This window comes from Lissotriton vulgaris, chromosome 1_1 (genome assembly GCF_964263255.1).
Source record: "Lissotriton vulgaris chromosome 1_1, aLisVul1.2, whole genome shotgun sequence".
NCBI classification, from domain to species: domain Eukaryota; kingdom Metazoa; phylum Chordata; class Amphibia; order Caudata; family Salamandridae; genus Lissotriton; species Lissotriton vulgaris.
This window is the reverse complement of record NC_141685.1, coordinates 1,019,370,096-1,019,389,240: the sequence shown is the minus strand read 5'-3', so window position 1 is coordinate 1,019,389,240 and position 19,145 is coordinate 1,019,370,096. Positions and strand designations below refer to the sequence as shown.

General features: G+C 46.4%; 1 protein-coding gene across 3 annotated transcripts in view; it reads left to right on the top strand.

Annotated features, from left to right (window-relative positions):
* The window catches only part of DNM2 (dynamin 2), a 799,525-nt gene that overhangs the window by 488,998 nt on the left and 291,382 nt on the right, over positions 1-19,145 (top strand). For all 3 annotated transcript variants that reach the window (XM_086961600.1, XM_086961585.1, XM_086961594.1), the window contains exon 14: positions 17,888-18,001. In XM_086961600.1, the coding sequence (XP_086817726.1) occupies positions 17,888-18,001 (114 nt within the window). The remainder of the gene's footprint in view (positions 1-17,887; positions 18,002-19,145) is intronic.

The window sequence follows — 19,145 nt, the reverse complement described above, 5'->3', positions numbered from 1 at the left end:
TTGTCGGCTACTTGCTCTTCACTGCCCCCGCATGTAGAGGAGGCTGTAGAAGTTCCTCAGCAGGTAGAGCCTACCCGTGTTGACACTTCAGAGGATGATGAAGGAGATAATCAGGCTCAAGATCCTGATGTTGAATGGGATCAATGTTATTCCAGATCCGGCATCCCCAATACCGGACCCGATAGACTCGCCTCCGGTGGACGTGGGAAGTTTTCACAACTTAATGGATAGAGCCACGGCACGTTTTAAACTCACCATGCCTTCAACTTCCACGGATTGTTTTTTATATGATTTCAAGGAGTCATATCGCAAGGCTGTCCGCTCCATTCCCCTCGTGGACCACATATGGGAAGAGGGAAAGAAAGTGATGCAGGCGCCGGCTATGGTCATTCCAGTCCTCCCGCGCTTGGAAAAGAAATATAAGGCGCCGGATAAGTCCTGCTTGCATTATTGGCCAACCAAGACCGGATTCGGTGATATCGCAAGCAGCTCAACGAAAGTCACGCAATCCATCTGCTCCTCTAACAGCTCCACCGGACAGGGAAGGAAGACGATTAGATAACGCAGGGAAGCGTTTTTCGTGTATTGCTAGTTTGCTGGTCAGGGCTTCCAATGCCCTAGCAATCCTAGCACGGTACGACCGTCCGATGTGGAGTGACGTCTCGCCATACCCGGACCAGCTCCCGGGCGATCCTAAGGCTGAGGCCCAGAAACTCCTGGAGGAGGGACAACGTTCCTCATCGGAAATAATAGACTGCGTGATGGACATCGCTACCACCGCTTTCCGCGCTCTAGGTGGAGCAGCTGTTCTTAGACGGCAGGGTTGGTTGTGAGCGACTTGGTTTCGTCCAGAAGTCCAGAATAAAATCCTGGACTTACCCTTTGACGGAGACATTCTTTTTGGGAAACATGTTGATGATGCACTACAGGGGATAAAAAAGGACACGGAGACAGCTCGGTCCTTGGGCACCCTGCAATATAGGAAGACACCTTTCTGTGGGGCAAGAGGACAAGGCTTCACATCGACAAGAGGTGGCTACTAACAACAACGCTATTCTCAGCAATCGCAATCGTACAGGCCTCCGTACGGTAATCAGTACTATCAGCGGCAATCGCAATCTTTCTCTCGCCAAAGCTCACGTGGGCGACAGGGTCGTCAAGGCAGGGACGCCTCCAAGTGTCAATAGCGGCCTCCTGACTCTGCCAACTGTTCTTCCGCCCCATGTGTCTCCAGTGGGCGGCAGGATCTCTCAACATCTGAGCAGCTGGGAACAGATAACATCGGATCAGTGGGTATTGAACATCATCCGTCAGGGACACACATTAGAATTCCAGGATTTTCCACCTTACAGAGCTCCCCACGCCACCACCACGAAACACCTAAGCCTTCTGCTATTGGAAGTTCAACAAATGCTTCAGAAGGGGCGATCCAACATGTCCCGTTATCACAAAGAGTCGAAAGCTTCTATTCCAGGTTTTTCCTGATTCGCAAAACAAAGGATAAGTGGCGTCCGATCCTGGACTTAAGGGAGCTCAAGACCTATCTCGTGAAACTTTCATTTTGGATGATCTCACTCCAGGACATCTTGCGCCTCCTGAATCCAGGCGATTTTATGGCTACGTTAGACCTGGAAGATGCCTACTCCCATATCCCGATCCACCCAGCTCACAGACGTTTCCTTTGCTTCACAGTGGGCAAGAGTCACTTCCAATTCATGGTGCTCCCGTTTGGGTTGAGATCAGCGCCGCGGATATTCACAAAGGTGCTGGCCCCGGTGGCAGCTTTTTTGAGAAGGCAGTCGCTAGAAGTCTTTCCATACTTGGACGACTGGCTGCTGAAGGCACCAAGTTACCAAGCGGCGGCAGGAGCAGTAGAGACATGTTTGCGTCTCTTCGATCAACTAGGCTTCCAGCTCAACAGAGAAATCGGTCCTTCGGCCGGCCAATTCTGGGAAATTCCTGGGTGCTTTTATCGACGCGCAGGTTTGCAAAGCCTTCCCATCAGGAGAAAGACGAGCAAAACTCATTTCTTCGGCCAGTCGACTGCGAAAGAAGCATTCAGTGTCATTCAGGATGTACAAGTCTCTTCTAGGGTCGATTTCATCTTGTATTCAATTGATTCCGCACTGCAGACTGCAAATGCTTCCCTTACAAAAGCAACTAGACCTTCAGTGGAGGCAAGTGGACGGTTCTTTCAACGACAAAGTCAAGGTCACCCTACAGATGAAACAGGCGGCTGCCTGGTGGATAAAAAGTTCTCACCTCTAAGTGGGTCTCAGTTTCAGAATGCCTCCGGCTCCTCGATCATTACAACAGATGCCTCCCTTCAAGAATGGGGAGCGGTCATGCAAGACCTCCAAGTAAGTGGGCATTGGACGCCAGTGGAACGTCGTCTTCATATAAATGTTCTGGAGCGGAGAGCCATTCGGTTGGCTCTGTTAGCTTTCCTCCCAAGGATAACTAACTCATCCATCCTAGTGCGTACGGACAACACCACGGCCATGCACTATGTCAACAAGCAGGGAGGCACAAGATCGTCACAGCTGTCCAAGGAAGCTCAGCTGCTGTGGGAATGGGCGATTTCGCAGAACATCACGCTTGTGGCAGAGCATCTGCCAGGTGTAGACAACACAAAGGCGGATACTCTAAGCCGCCTAAGAGCGATTTCTCACGAATGAGAATTGGACGATTCAGTGGTCAAGGAGATCTTCGCCCAATGGGGGACACCACCGATCGACCTGTTCGCCATGCCGGTAAACAAGAAATGCCGGTAATATGCAAGCAGGGAACACCATCTGGGATCGCTGGGGAATGCTCTTTTGATGTCTTGGTCCGGCGCATTTGTTTACGCCTTTCCTCCGTTTCCCCGAATTCCTCGAGTCCTCAGGAAACTCAAGATAGACCGATGCAAAATTATTCTGATAGCTCCCGCCTGGGCTCGCCAGTTTTGGTTCACGGAACTCCTCCTTCTGTCTCAAGACCATCCCATGCATCTCCGACCCAGCCAGTCTCTTCTGTCAATGTCCAACGGCCAAGTTCTCAACCCGAACTCGCTTCAATTGGCAGCATGGCTCCTGAGCACAGATAGTTCCGGGATCTAGACAATTCTGACGAATGCAGAAACATCTTGGCTCAGGCACGAGCTCCTAGCACGAATAGGACGTATAGAGCAAAGTGGAAACGTTTCTAAATATGGTGTCAGCGAGTAGATGTGCACCCTTTTTCGTCTGCTCCGCATCAACTCTTGCCATATATCCTGTCATTGGCTCATGCAGGTCTTGCACATTCTTCCATCAAGGTCCACTTGGCGGCAATCTCCAGATACAGAAGGACAAGGTCGGGTCTTTCTCTTTTGTCGACAAGAGTCATTAAGCAATTCTTGAAAGGACTGTTTAGAATGTTTCCACCAATCCGGCCTCCACCTCCTGTATGGCATCTAAATGTGGTCCTGGCCCAACTAATGAGGCCCCCCTTTGAACCAATTCATAAGTCTGACTTGGAATTCTTGTCATGGAAGGTGGCTCTTCTCCTCGCTCACCTCTGCGAGGAGGGTGGGAGAACTACAGGCTCTGACCATCAAAGCGCCCTTCTTACAGTTCAAGAATGATACCTTGATCCTTAGAATGAACCCCAAGTTTATTCCTAAGGTTCCTACGGACTTTCACCTGAATAAACCGGTGGTTCTGAATTCATTTTTTCCTCGGCCTTCCACTCCGGCCGAAAGGGCACTTCATTCTCTAGACGTCCAGAGATGTCTAAAATTCTATCTTCAACGCACAGCTGGGTTTAGGGAATCACCTGAGCTGTTTGTGGCTTTTGGGGCCCCTCGAAAGGGGTTTCCGTTATCAAAGCAAGGGATCTCCAGATGGATATCTAGTGCAATCCGTTTCTTGCACCAGGCGGCGGGGAAGCCCCTGGAAGGACAAGTTAAAGCACACTCCACAAGATCTATCTCATCTTCAGCAGCGCTGTTTGCAGGAGTATCGATTAAGGACATCTGCAGAGCGGCCACCTGGAGCAGTACTCATTCCTTCACAAGGCACTACTGCTTGGACTCCTCTGCTAAAGGGGATGCAACTGTTGGTCAAGCGGTCCTGAGAAATCTCTTCCAGTGAGCGGTGAGCTTTCCTTTCTACCCTCCTTTCTTTCTTTCAAATTTCGTTATTTATACTGTTGTTGTATTATGATATTCTGGTGAATTCATGACATATTATGTGAAGTTATTGAGACTTTATACACGAAATGTGCTAAGCATACTAACTGCTATCTATTCTGATACCAGCTATGGGAATCTATAAAAGTTCCAATACTGGAGTAAGAAACAAGTTACTTACCTGTAACTTTAGTTCTCCAGTATTGGTAACTTTCATAGATTCCCATGCGCCCACCCACCTCCCCTAGGAAAGCTCATTCCTTTTTGGCATATGTCATTAGGGCTATACAACGGCTATGAAAATCTGAGGCTCTGAGCTTTCTCAGGAATGTTCCCAAGGGTGAGGCTTATCTGATTGGTTGGTGCTCTATATTTGGGTCTTTTTACAAAAGGACACCTATAGGCTACAAAATAGTATAAGGCCTAGGCCTAATTTTTCCTCTTTTGTACCTCTTTTGGTTTATCTACCTATGTATATGTATATATATGTATATAATATATTTTATTTCCGAGGCTCCCATTCTGACGACGGGGAATGATACAAGCTATGGGAATCTATGAAAGTTACCAATACTGGAGAACTAAAGTTACAGGTAAGTAACTTGTTTCTTCTTTACTCTCTGCAGGGCCTTGGTTGCAGTATACCCCCAGACTCCGGCTCCATATGTGCCCATGCATTGTACAGCATGACCATTTCTGCAACAGGCTTAAGTCCTAGCTTTCTGGAGAAACTAGAAATTGTTGTACAAGAAGCCTCCATCTCATGTTTCCTCTGAACAATTAATGTATCCCAGTTCAAAATCTCGTTAAATGTAAGGCCTACATAATTAAAAGCTCTAGTCTTTGAAATTTCCGTTCCTCCATTAAAATATTTATTTAAGTAGGTATTCTCTGGGCATCAAGTATTCCCTAGGATTACTCATGGTTCACCGTGAGATTAATCTCTTGTGTGATTTGGTTAAAACCATTTAAAAGTGATTATAGCCCATTTGCGGTTCGTGTGATTAATACATCATCATCATCATCATCAACATACAATAAAAAAGGAACAATAAACGAGAGCCGATTTTTGGAACGTCACAGGCGCTTGTTGTTAAAAAGTTTTCTACGGCATCTATATAAGCTAAAAATAGAAAAGGGGCTCAACATGAATGGGGGAGTCCACACTCCTTGTTAAAAATATCAAATCCTCTTATGGGTTTCTTGATGTAAACATTTTAGAATGTGCAATAATACGGGTTCAACCCCTGCCTGAGCCAGAATGCCCCATAGGATATCCCCGACCACTAAGTTGAAGGCACAGGAGAGGTCCATAAAGCCATGTGAAGGGTTCTTCTTCTGGCCTTGACCTATCCACCTAGGAATAATGTACGGCTCTAGGGTTGCTCCATTGTTCAAAAACCTGGGCAAAATCTATATTGCACTTCAGTTAAGGATTTATCCACCGCCCAATCTTCTAGTTTTGCTAAAATTATCCTATCACATTTTTTTAGATGAAGCATCTGGCAAAGAGATCGGCCTCTAATGGGAGAGGGAATCTCTTTCACCTTTTTTAAATGTGTGTTCTACTATAGATTCCCTTCAAGTCTCTAGAAGTCCCTTTAAAAACATTTGTTATGGTGGAAGCCAGAAGTCATGATTGTTTTGAAAGCTCAGATGAACCCCATCTGGTCCTGGCTCTTTCCCTGTGGCAGCACATAAAATCGCTGTGTAGATTTCACTATCGTAATGATCTTGCTAAAGTTTAAAAGGTCTGCAGGCGAAACAAAACAGTCATTTAGAGGTAACAGTTTGTTGCTTTTATTAGTTGGGTTCAACATATCAGTGAAATACCTGTTCCATAATGTGGCATTCAATACCTGTGGTTGTCTTTCCAGAAAAAAAGGGTTGATTTACTATCTCTCAAAACACAATGTTATCCTTTTGGAGGGCAGCACTTTCAAGGTCCTCACAGGCTGTAGTTCTAATTTCTGCTTTACTTTTTTGAATTGCTTGATTTTAAAGAACTCTTGCAGTTCTAACTGCTACCTAGTCCTGAGGCACCTCTTTGGTGATTTAAAAAAAAAAGATTTATAGGCTTTTTAGCATTCATGAATAAACCAACATCTCACATGATTAGCTGTTCTAGGTATGTATGTGTGTGTGTGTGTGTGTGTGTGTGTTGACTTTTGCACCTTGGTTTTCTTTGAGGGAGTCCGCGTCACAAGACCTGTTGTGACTCCACCCTTGGTACACAATATACCAGCACACTGGCTCCGATTGGATTGCTCTCTTCAGTCATCTGGTTCAGACATTCTGGATCGTTGCTCAGGGATCGATGTGGTAACACACTGGTTCTGTCTTCCCTGTCCCAGCATTTCCGCTTTCAAACGTTATGAAAACAATGTGAATGTGAGAATTTGTCCGTTTGTGATGCTGGGACTTCAGATCAACTGTTGCGCACCGTTAAACTTCAATGCACAGCTGTCTTTAGCTGCTGTTCTTGTCTAGTCTTGAGCACTGGAAATGCCACCCTTCCATTCTGTCCTTAGTGTAACATGGAATTTCCCTGGAATTCGTATGGAGTGAACCTCGTGCTGCCAAAAGCCTTAAGGTGACAGGGGAAAGGAGGTGGAATATCACAGGCTGTAAAGACAGGCCTCGTCAGAGACGCCCCTCTTATTTGAAGCAGAAGATATGCCGAAGGCAAAGGAAGAGGAATCTGTGCCCCCCCCTCCCCAAATATGCATTCTGTAGAGTCAAGCCAAGGAGATTCCAGAGGCAGTCTCCTCCAAGGCCTCTGACATGGAGGAGGTCGAGTTCCTCGATTGAGCAATGCAACATACACCAGCCTTATGACCCACGGCTAAGTTGATGCCACGCCTCTCTACAGCAGTTCAAGGTCAGTCTTAAGCCTCAAAAGGGACATCAACAGAAGCAGATAATCTCTTCCACTGGAGTCTGCCATCAAGCCTGGCGTAGAGCCATAAAAAGCACAACCCTTCGGATTCCACTTCTCCAGCCGGGATGCTTAGGATTCAAGAGGCTGGATTGATTCCTTCGAAGGTTCTATCTAAGGGCATTAAACCGTACCACACATCCACACCATCTCACAGCACTAAGGCCCCGAATATCCATATTATGATAGACCTTTATACATCAGATTCCTCATCCATTCCCCAATCATCAGACTAGATCTTGAAAAACGTTGAAGCAGTAACCATGCATGACAGGAGGTGGAGCCTGGGGCTCCATGTCTATGTCCTCTGCAGCCAGTGTGAAGTGCGCTGGCCCACATAGGTGATGTTTTTGTGCGCTGCCATCTGTTCTTTCTTTCTGTGCCTACAGAGATGAATTCAGAGCTACCCCATGTCTCTTTGAGACCATTTGTCAATGTAATTTTGTGCCGTTAGTTGCCAGTGTGCCAGGGACATATCTCCCAACCTATCAACAGGGTTTAAGCTTTGTGGAAAATTCACAGATAGATGTCTGTAACTGATCCCTACTTGGTCTGCCTACGGTGCATCTGTTGTCCCATGACTTTGGGGCATGCAGTGACTGTGCCCTGATGCAGCCAAAGGCTACTGGACTGAGAAAGGAATTTGTTGGTCACAGTGCACCAGAAGAAATAGAGTCTGTCAAAGTAAAGGGGAAGATCCCACTTCCACGACAAGTCAAGGTTTTCGGGTAAGCTCAAGAAAAAGAAGTTGTCTAAGCCAGACTCAATCCCGTTGTTCCCCTCCCAAGTCCCCAGCGAGGGTGTGGGGATGTCATTGTGCCTCCAGTACCCACTCCAACCGCCGTTTCACAGAACCTGTTCCTGATCCCCCTTCCACTTACCAGCCCGGGGGCAGCTCCTTTACAGCTCAAGGAGTTTCCCGATGCGATGATGCACTTATTTACTCAACAGGCGCCCTCTGGAATGTCTTCGGGTCCCATGATGGACCTGAGAGACCTCCCAACTAGACTCCTGCCAGCAGGAGCTCCCTTGGTGTCGGTTGGGTCCTCTGAATCCGTACGTAGATTTTTCCGCCTCCGGCACAAGTCCCATTTCTGGCACCACGCACTAGACAGAGCTTGATCCAATTATGCCAATGTCAACTTCATCAGTGCTGGACAACGACAGCCGACCCCTGATGCTGTTCGACTCACATGGGCCACATCAAACTGGTCCTAGGCTGTGCTTGACACTACTTGTTCATTTCCACATGGGCAATCCATCTGACATTGACACTGTCCCTCCTACCCCAAGGCAGGGAGCATTTTATTCATGCTTTATTTGTTACTGGCGCTTACACATGTGGTGCAGGGGATAAAGTTGCTTAGCTATTCCAGTACGACAGCTGGTATGATGATCTCCAAGACACCAGAGATCTGGATACTTCAGACAATGTAATGTTCTCTTCTCCTGGGGTGGATACAGAAAAGAGAGAACGTCATTCACCAGAGTGGTGTACAGAGATGCAGAAATCCATTACCATCATCTGCCATCCAAGAAGTCAAGACTAATGTGCTTCCTGAGGTCCTACAATCTGGAAAACCCTTTTCAGAACCTCTCCTCCCTGTTAACAAGGCTCTGGATGACACCCTTTTGGAGAGCTGGGCCAAGCCCTGCATGGAGGCCCAGTCATCTGCCAGGTTGTCCTCAGTCACAGTCCTGCACCTGGGGACCAGGCCTTTCTCACCCAATATCCCTTCCCTAGTCTGGTAGTGCAGGCTTAGTCCAGTAAAGTCAACTCAAATGTGTTCCCACCCACCCCTCCAGATAGTAAGAAGAAAAGGAGCTAACCTTTCGGGTGCAGAGTGTTCTTGTCCACCAATCTTACCCTACCTTCTGTCAGTACCACATCTCCTGAGTTGCTACATCCATGCCTTATGGAACTCAGTGTGTCCCAGGATGTACCTCTTGTACCTGAGGAAGCCTGAGCTATCCTCTCACAAGCCTGGCAAGATAACAGTGATTCAGTCAAGTTCACAGTCTGCCTTTGCCTTGACACATTGTCTCATTGAGCAGAGTTATTGGTACCAGTGCGGCCCTGCGGAGACGCGCATGGCTGCAGTCCACTGTTTTTTCTGGTAATGTCTAATCAAGCCTTATGCAAATGCCTTTTGACAGTGACCAACTTTTCAGGGGCACTGCAGGTGCACTACAGTACTTCAAAGATAAGAGCCACAGCCTGCTCCCTTGTGTTGTCTTCCACTCCACTCCACTTCAGCCACCTTCCCAATTTCGTCTCATATGTGGGTTTAGTAGGGGGTTTCAGTATTGCCAATAGATGATACAGGCTCAGCAGCCTCCCCAGCCCTTTGTGGCCTGGATTTACCATTGATTACATGGTCAACAGGAGCAGAGAGCATCCCAGTTTACAGCCACTCTGGCTGCCACAGCCCCAACGCCTGTTTGACATGTCCCTAGCAACACACAGCCAACCTGTTGGTAGCAGGATCTGATATTTGTTATGAGGGTGGAAGGCCATCACCGCAGAAGAGGTGGGTGTTACAGATCGTTAAACAAGGCTAGGCCCTTCCATTCCTGGATATCCCACCTCCTTTGGCACACTCCCATGAAGGGCTAACTGAGGACCATTTGTTTCTTTTAAGACCGGAAGTGCAGGCTTTTTTGGCCAAAGAGCGGGGCTGGTCTCAGAAGTAGGATGTGGACGTTGTTCTCTTTCTGGTGCCGAAAAAGAAAGCCTTCATCCCATATTGGATCTTTGCCCTCTAAACACCTTCCTGCGAAAGAACATATTCGAAATATTAACCTTGGCCCGGGTCCCGTCTGCCCTTGACCCGGAGACTGGGTGGTAGCCGTTGACTGGCAAGAAGCTTATTTCCACATCCCTTTCCTGCAGGCCTACTGAGACTTGCTGTTTACAATGGGTTAGAAGCATTTCCAGTTCACTGATCTCCCCTTTGGCCTCACCAGAGCCCTCAGGTGTTCACCAAAGTGATGGCGGTGGTCGCAGCTCATCTACAGTCGGAGTCTTCCTCTACCTCAACAACTGGCTGCTGGAGGGGTGTTCGCCCCAGGCAGTCGTCATGCACCTCAACGATACAGCAAATCTTTTAATATCATTAGGGTTGACTATGAATTCGTTGAAGGCACTTCTGAATCTTTCACAGACACTCCCTTTTATCTGAGCTATTCTGTATACGGTGCAATTTCACACCTACCCCCCTGAATCACAGAGTCCAGGACATTCAAGCTACGATATTGGTGTTTTAGCCTCGGTCCTGGATTTCAGCAAGGATGACCCTGAGGCTGCTGGGACTGCTAGCCTCCTACATCCTACTGGTCAGGAATGCTAAGTGGTATATACGGGCTCTGAAGCCTCAGTGTGCACAGCATCAGGGGGATCTATGAGATTTGGTCCAGGTTTTGGAAGAGAAAGATCTGCAATGGAGGATATTGGACCACGATTGGGTCAGTGGCAAATCCCCTTTTCTACCGCACCCATAGCTGACACTGGTGACCAATATATCATTTATGAGTTGGGGTAGCCCCCTGGGAGAGGTGGGTAATAGAGGCATTTAGTCTTTTAGTCTTTGGTTGAGACTCTGCTCCACATCAACGTTTTGGAGTTGAGAGCCATTTGCTTGTTGAGCCTTCCTGCCATCCATCAAAGGAAGGCTATTTCAGGTGTTCACAGATACCACTACCATGTGGTACTTCAACAAGCAAGGGAGGGGCGGGTCATGGGCTCTGTACCAGGAGGCCCTGGATATGGCTGTAATGCCAGGTGGTTTTCCTGCGGGTTTAGTGCCTGGCTGGGATCTTTGAACATCAGGGTACAAACTCAGCCATATATGACTTGGGGATTGTGAATGACTGTTGCACTAGAGGTGGCACAAGGTATTTTCCACAAATTTGGAGAACCTTTGCTAGATCTGTTTGCCACCTCCAGAAACGTGCAACGTTAACACTTCTGCATGGTGGAAGTTCTAAAGTGGTCCACTTTTGGAGACTCATTCTGCTTAGAGTGGAACCCAGGACTCCTGTACGCCTTCCAGCCAGTACTACTACTGCCCAGACTTCTGAAGAAGATGAGGAATGACAGGGCCAAGTCATCCTAGTGACTCCTGATTTGGCAAGGAGAGTATGATATCCCGAAACCCTGAGCATGAGCATCAGGTCACCTATCTGGCTGCCCTTTTAGTGGGATCTCCTGTCGCAGCAGAAAGGCAGGGTCCTGTACTCAAATCTGCACACCCTCCCCTTTCATGCTCGGGGATTGAGCGGCAACAGTTGACCACTTATGACCTTCCTCCAGAGGTCATGGAAGTCATCCTGGCACCAAGGCGTTCCTCTCACCAAATCTGTATACACCTGCCGTTGGGGCTTGTTTGTGGCCTTGTGCGTGAATAAGCAAGTCAACCCACTTCATGGCAAGCTGTCCCAAGGATTTGTTGTTCGTGTTGTTCTCAGCCCTGCAGGGCCTTGGTTTGGGCACAGGTGTATGATTTCGGTCTGCTCTTTCGGCCTTTTTATGTTTGCTAGACCTGCTTTCTTTGTTTAAATGACCAGTTGTGATGCGTTTCCTTAAAGCAACAATTGTTTTCTCCTTACCCCCAGGAGATTTGAATTTAGTTTTGACCTTTCTAATGTGTTCTCCATTTAAACGTGCGCATATCTGTATTTTCCGGTTGCTCACTCATAAGGTGGTCTTCTGTATTGTCATAATAATGGCAAGGAGGGTATTGCTTTGGAATAGCAACATGTTGTTAGGCAACCCCTATCTAGACTTGCTTCCGCAGATGACCATCACCACTGAAGCGTCTTTTGTGGGGTGGGGTCAGGAGCTCACCTCCAAAAAATAACTGTCCAAGGCACCTGGCTCCATCTGCACCATGGGTGCCATATAAACTACTTGGAGCATCAAGCCTTCTGACTAGCCCTGGAAGTGTTCCTCCCACTTGAAATGAAATGAAAATGAAATGAAAACAGATTTGTATAGCGCAACTGAGCCCAATGGGCGTCAAGGCGCCTAACCAAAGAGAAACTAGCTGGTGCAAATAATCTCCGTTACTGGTAGGCCTTGATAAAGAACCAAGTTTTAAGCGCTTTTTTAAAAAGGGACAGGGACGGTAGGGCTTTAATCTCCAATGGCAGTGAGTTCCACAACCTGGGGGCAACAATGGAAAATGCTCTGCTGCCCCAACGAACCTTCCTAACACGGGGAACCACCAACAGATTCTTCTCCGATGATCTGAGGGTTCTGCTGGGCAGATGGCGAGTTAGCAGGGAACCCAGGGTGTTAAGAGAATCAGTCGAGAGAGCTCTAAAGGCCAGACACAAGATCTTGAAAGAGATCCTCTGTTGTATAGGAAGCCAATGCAAACTCTTTCTGGCCATTGTAGCAGAGGATGTTTTAGGTAGAGCTAGGACAAATCGCGCGGCCGCGTTCTGAACAACCTGAAGACGCTGAATGAGTCCCTTGTTGTAGTCTGCATAAAGTGCGTTGCAGTAATCCAACCTGGAACCCACCAGTGCTATCACAGTCTGCTTACGTGCTTGGGGAGAAAGATAGTGAAAGATTCTTTTAAGAATCTTGATGACTCCCCAGCAGGTGGCCACTGTACGATTGACCTGAAGAGTCATGGACAATGATGTGTCAAATATAACGCCGAGATTTCTGGCCGATTGGAAGGGAGATGGACAAGTTCCCAAAGATGAAGGCCACCACTCACTAGACCAGATGTCCTGGTCCTTGCCAAAGACCAGGATCTCTGTTTTATCGCCATTCAACTTTAGGGAGTTTTGGATCATCCAGTCCGAGACTGTCTGCATGCAAGTCCTAAAGTTGACGGCGGAAGTGGTGACAGAATGAGCCAGGGACACCATGATTTGGGTGTCATCGGCGTATGACACGACCTCCATCCCCTGTGATTTTACTAACCTTGCAAGGGGGGCCACATAGATGTTGAATAGGGTCGGACTCAAGGCCGACCCCTATGGCACCCCATACTGCAAGGATTTGGCACTTCTGCTGGGGGAAAAAGTACTAATTGCAGAAAACGCAACAGCTTTGTTCTACATCCAGAAGCCGGTTGGACCCTGCTCCCCTCAACTTAAATAACCTTCTCACTCATCACCAGTGTCCGCTTAAACACCCAGATGCAAAACAGCTGAACCACTCAATCTGGCACCGGAGTTCCCCACGGTTTGGTATGCTCAATCTTCCACAGAATTGCATGCTTATCCTGCTGAAAGTGTGAAAACCTCTACTTGCACCTGTTACGTCGCTAAGTGAAAAGGTTTATGCATTACTGCATTTCCAAGCAGTTAGACCCCTTTAAGGAATATGCTTACACTTAACTGCAGTTACACCATTCCTGCAATTGCCCACCAGAAATTAAAGACCTCATAGGGGGTCTAAAGAGAGAATACCTCTAAAGATGCCTATTGCACATGTTTGGAACTACAGTGTGGTCCCCACACGATGCATGAACCCCTTCACTCATGTCAACTACAGTTCTGGTCTTGAAAAATGGCTTTCTTAATTGTTATTGTCTACCTAAGACATATGAGTGGGGTCTTTCTTTTTTTAGAAAGTCTACTGAGCTTTTTTGTAGCCTTTGCCTTACCCCACAGGGCCCATGCCATCTTTAAACCTGGCACTGTAAGGTGGAGAGTTAAGTGCATCCAGACTTGCTATGCCAAGGCGAACAGGCACTCTCTGTGCTCCCTAGAGCCCACTCTTCATGTAAAAAGGTAGCGACCCTAGCTTTTTTAGGTCACATCCCTTCAATGGATATTTGCAAAGTTGTTACTTGGTCAACACCACATACCTTCAAGCATTATTGCATGGTCATTCTAGTACATCATCAGGCTTTAGTTGGCCCAGCAGTATCAATAATGCGTTTTCAAACATCTACATCATCTGCTCACTAGCCGCCTCTTGGGGGGGGGGGGGGGGGCTGCTTACAGTCTATTCAGAGCACATAAAACGTGGTACGGCACCTATCTGTTCATAACGTATAGTGTTGTAGATTCATATGCCCCCCCCCCTCCTCCATGGAAGAAAGCAATGATAACACTTATTTTACTTGTCCTTAAACTTTCTTGACTCTGCACTCCCCACTCTGTCTTTAACACTAAGCTTCACTTCCACTACTCCACCGTTGAGTGGAAAACAATCTGAGGTGGAGCCAGTGTGCTGGCGTGTTTTAGACCAAGGGTGTCATAACCGGTCTTATGACTTTTGACTTCTTCAAAGAAAAATCAGATGCAAATGTCTGGACACAACACTAGATGACAGAAATATGCAAACCATGTCTACAACAGCGCCATACACCACTAACAGACAGTTATGTAGGTAACATTTACATATAGATAGAGATCTCGAGTTAGAGATACTGATGTACATATACATAGACACAGCAATGAAAATAAATGTCCCACAATCCTGTTATTTAGTGCCACTGTACTAAAAGTGTGCATTCACATACTTATTACTACAATACAAACGTAAAATTGCACTTCATTACCTCAATCGAGCAAACATGACATTACAAAAAGACCGGTTACTGCCTCACAGATTGTGTATTGTAATTGTTTAACACTTGGAACCAAGTCTCCTAATAGAAACAAGGCCTAATCAATGTGATTTTTTACTGAGCAATGTCTACCCCCTTACATCCTGGTTTTGATTAAATATCTTGCTTTTAAACAAATAAACATGAACCAATACAAGTGCATGAACTATAAATGCAGATGTGTACAATCTGTAGAATTTTACAATCAAAACAGCAAACCACAGTCCCAGTTGGGGGTGGGGCCTGAAGGATTCAACGTTCATCAGCGAACTAAAGGTTCCTTATGTGGTCCCTGCAATCCTCAAGTTCTAGTATAGCTTGTGTCTTGCTCTGTACAATTGTATAATGTACAGTTGAATGGGTGCATAGAGAACTGACTGCAGTAATCCATACCTAGGTTCACAACTTGTTCAGTAGGATCCTGATAAGAAGCAAGGAGGCCCCCCACTTCCTAGATTTCCATGTGTGAGGTGTTTTTAACCTAAGTCTGAATGGGCTTCTTTTAGGTCACCCGTGGCGAGTTTTAAAAAGTCCCTTCCGACTGCTCCTCTAGGCCCATCCATCCTGGGAACTGGATTGTAGTGGCACAGAGTTTGCTGCTCGTGTTAACGAAAATATTGTCATAAAACCACCTGCATGTAGCTTTGGTTGTCTGCCATTGCTGTGGATAAGGTACCTATGCTGTGCACCGTTGGCACCTCAAACAAGCTATAGAATGCAGGCTGTGTTGCGTTTCTCTTAACCCCGTTCTTCTGCGTGCAGCTTTACTGTCCTTACTAACCTGCACAGTGTTATTAACCTAATTACAACTGTTGAATAGCATATTAATCCTCACTGTTTGGAATAACTCCTAATTTGAAATGTTAACCCATTTTGTTATTTCCAGAGAAGTGCAGATTTTCATCCCTTTCTCTCCCTTATGATTTGGTTCAAAGATAGCATGTTGATTCTGTGTTGTGTAGGTTGGCCCATGTACTTCTATTAAATTCCACATACGGTTTCTTGTGAGGGATGACTTTTGCTTGTCAGATGTGGTTTCTTTAGTGGCGACCATATCAAATCTTGCCCATATGTTGATTGGTGTGAGGATATATTTGTAGAGCATATGGTCCACAGTGTCCTGGCCAGGTTAAGGCTATGTACGTTTCAATATATACATTTATGCATATTTGGTAGATTGGAAATGCTATGGTAATGCAGAATACACAGAAGTCATTTTTGTGATTTTGCTATTCTTCCTGGCCCTATATCTGGAACCACTGGTTTCCCTGCCCAAGGCTCCGGTGGTGGATGTGGCTTGGTGAAACCAGCCTTGTATTTGCTCTGTTTGCTTGTGACCTACACTACGAGCATTGAAACGCTTGCCGAGCCGTACCTATTTCTAAGGGCCAGTGTTGTTTTCTTGCTTTCTGTAGTTATTCCCTTCATAAGGTACTGGGTACTTTCTGATAGTCAGCTGGACTGCTAGATAATACTCAGAGGTGTTTTTCTCAGGTCCCGTGCGTTCTGGAATGAACGTTGGTCCTGAAACCTGGTTACTTGGAAAGTGTTTTTGATGATCACCTTGTACTCATTTTTCGCTCCATCTGGAAAGAGCGCAATATGCATAGGTAAGGTATGTGGGACTGAGACTTCGGTCCTGAGAAACCACGTCAAAGACGAGTGGCAAAATTCTGGTATGAAACGCAGGAGTCCACAGGACGATGTGAAGTAGTTTATTTAAAGCAAGACAAAGTAGAGGATAAAAGGGTATGATTTGACTCAATAGGTATTTTAACCTACAAAGTTCAGTAAGAAGAGTATGTTTGTTTTTGGTTTGCAAATCCCCTTCTCTCTCTAGCCTGTGTTTCAATTAAATGTAATAAAATGTTATCCACCTTCACTATCCTTATCACTTGCCTCACCCTTCTCCATGAGGTTTTAATTTTTTTTGTATAACCTGTACCTCGCACCAGATCTCCAATATCAGCTGTATTACTTGATTACCTGTTTGCTATCTGCAAACAAATCAAGCTTCCTGTAGCATTCCCAGTCTGTCTGCTGCTGAGCTTTGCGTCTGGCTGCCAGGCTTCAGTGTCTGTAGCTGGTTCATTTTGTCAGCACTGTTTTACCTTACTTGTTTTTATTGATTTCAAAATGGTGTCACATTCCACCCTGCCATTGGGACACTCTGGGCCATAAATCTGGTTATGTGAGCTATAAATGAGAATGATGGTATTTTTGAAAGTTTTTTTCTCAGCCGTTCAGGCCGTAATTTGTGGTCATGATTAAGACGTGGCTCAAAAAGCAATCATTGACAGACAACAGAATGCCTGTGGCAGTATTGCAGGGTTGGCGCAATCATATTAACATATTCTGATTTGATAGTTTGTTTTAGAGGCTTTGCTAGGCACAGAAATGCAAGCCTTTTTAATCGCTCAGACCATCACTTTGAAAAAGTGGTGTCCTTTCATGAGTGCTCCAGCCCTTCAACCCATCACTAGTAATAGCTTCCTTGCACAAGTTGGTCCAGCCTGCCCATACTGACACCCAAGACCTCACTAGCAACTGACCTGGCAAATCCTGGTGCCCACTATCCTTTGTTCCGCTTTTCTGCTGGTTCTTGCAAGCAATTGGGGGAGTACTTGTGTTGGGAGCCCAGTGTCGGTGACAGGCCGCAAAGGAAACCAGGGCATTTCATAAGTTTACAAAGCTGTGGCATTTGGCAATAATAGTAAAGGGCCGGCACAAGGCTTAACTCCCATATATCTTCCAACATGGCCTTCAGTGTGCCTCTGTGCAAAAGAACTGGATTTTGCACGTCTGTGGGCATTCCCCTTGCCTTTCGAGTGGAATCTGCCAGATCCGATTCAACAGAGAGAAGCGATCATGGTGATTGACTATTGCTAAGGATCATCAAGCTTAATTGTTGCCAGAATCAGTCACACTCGCTCATCACTGCATGTTTGCGGAAAGCTATGCTTGGAATCAAAACAGGGTGGTTAAGGGATTCTCGCTGCCGAATGTTCCATGTCGGTCCTTGCCTTGTATTTATTTTTTGAATTTCAAGAACTTGCTAAGCCTATGGTATAGTTTTCATTATGTTCCATCTTGTTCTCTGGCATTTCCCAAATAGCATGATGGGGATGACACGGTTATGAGATGTGGACTGTAAATTTTGCTTCCCCCTTCTCCGCTCTCCAAATCTCCCCCACTTTTTTCCTGGTTCTGTTTCTTCAGGTTATTCGAAGAGGATGGCTAACTCTCAATAACATCAGCATCATGAAGGGCGGATCAAAGGAATATTGGTTCGTGCTGACAGCTGAATCTTTATCGTGGTACAAGGATGAGGAGGTAAGCAGTGGGTTAAAAAATATATATATTTGGGGGGTGCATGAGAATCAGTTTTGTGCTGAGTTGTAGACGTTTATATTATGTCTTGGTACACTGTTCTCCGGGAGTTTCCTGTTATAGTTGACGTTTCAAATTAATAGTTGTATGCTGTTGGGGACAATGGCAATGTCAGGTTTTGAACCAAATAATTAGTGGACTAGTAGACAAAAATATCCAATGTCAGTAAAGCAGTCCCTACTGCTAACACTCCCGTCCACTATGGTGGTGGACTCTGAATCTGGGGTTGTGAAGGCGAGTGCTGGTGAAAGGTCTTTACGATCCTTCAAGCGTGGGTTCCTAAATGCAGTTAAGTGTTCTGAGTAAGACTCATTGAAGAGAGTTAGTGTAATGGGTTTAGGCAATTTCATATTACTGGAAGTCAAGAGATTGCTATCAATGTCGTAGGATGATTAGATGACACTGTGTTGCCACATCATCATGTTTTCTGCCCTGGGCTTTAATTTATCAGATCACTGCATTCTCTGTGTTGTAGTCTGTTTGCTTCCGTTGGGCCAAATGTATAAATGCACTTCATAATGTATTAAATTTTTCAGTGGCTTAAGGAGATTTTGGTTCCATTCATAAACATGTATTTGCCAAATCAGGGCATTCAAGGGCGTGTAACCTTGGTTCAGTTCTACAGAACCTTTTGCTGCTGTAAAGAATGATGTGAAGGGAGGAGGAGCTACGCGGGCATCCAAGATGGTCGCGTGAGCAGAGAGCTCCCGAGACCCGCGCCGTCCTTCTTTATCTATCCTTCACCTATCCTGGTCATTTTGACGGGCTTTTGCAGCGCCATCATCGCTGATGCTACTGATCCTTTTCTGGTCAAAATCGGACCCTGGGGACCATTTTTCTGAAATTTGCAACTTTCTGGCCTGCCCGCGGGCGCGACCGGGGACTCGGCTGCCCACTGTGGCCGACCTGTAATTGAACAACAACGGCTGCCTGGCATCTGGCCCGCCGGAGGTGTATTGCTTTCACTTTCGGTTTCCTTCCCTTTGTTCCTGTCACCTCCTACTCTGCCTCGCCTGCTGCCCTCTCAGCCTGCACTATCCTCCGTGGGACTGGCAAGGAGGCCGCGACACCTCTGTCTCAGTGGCGC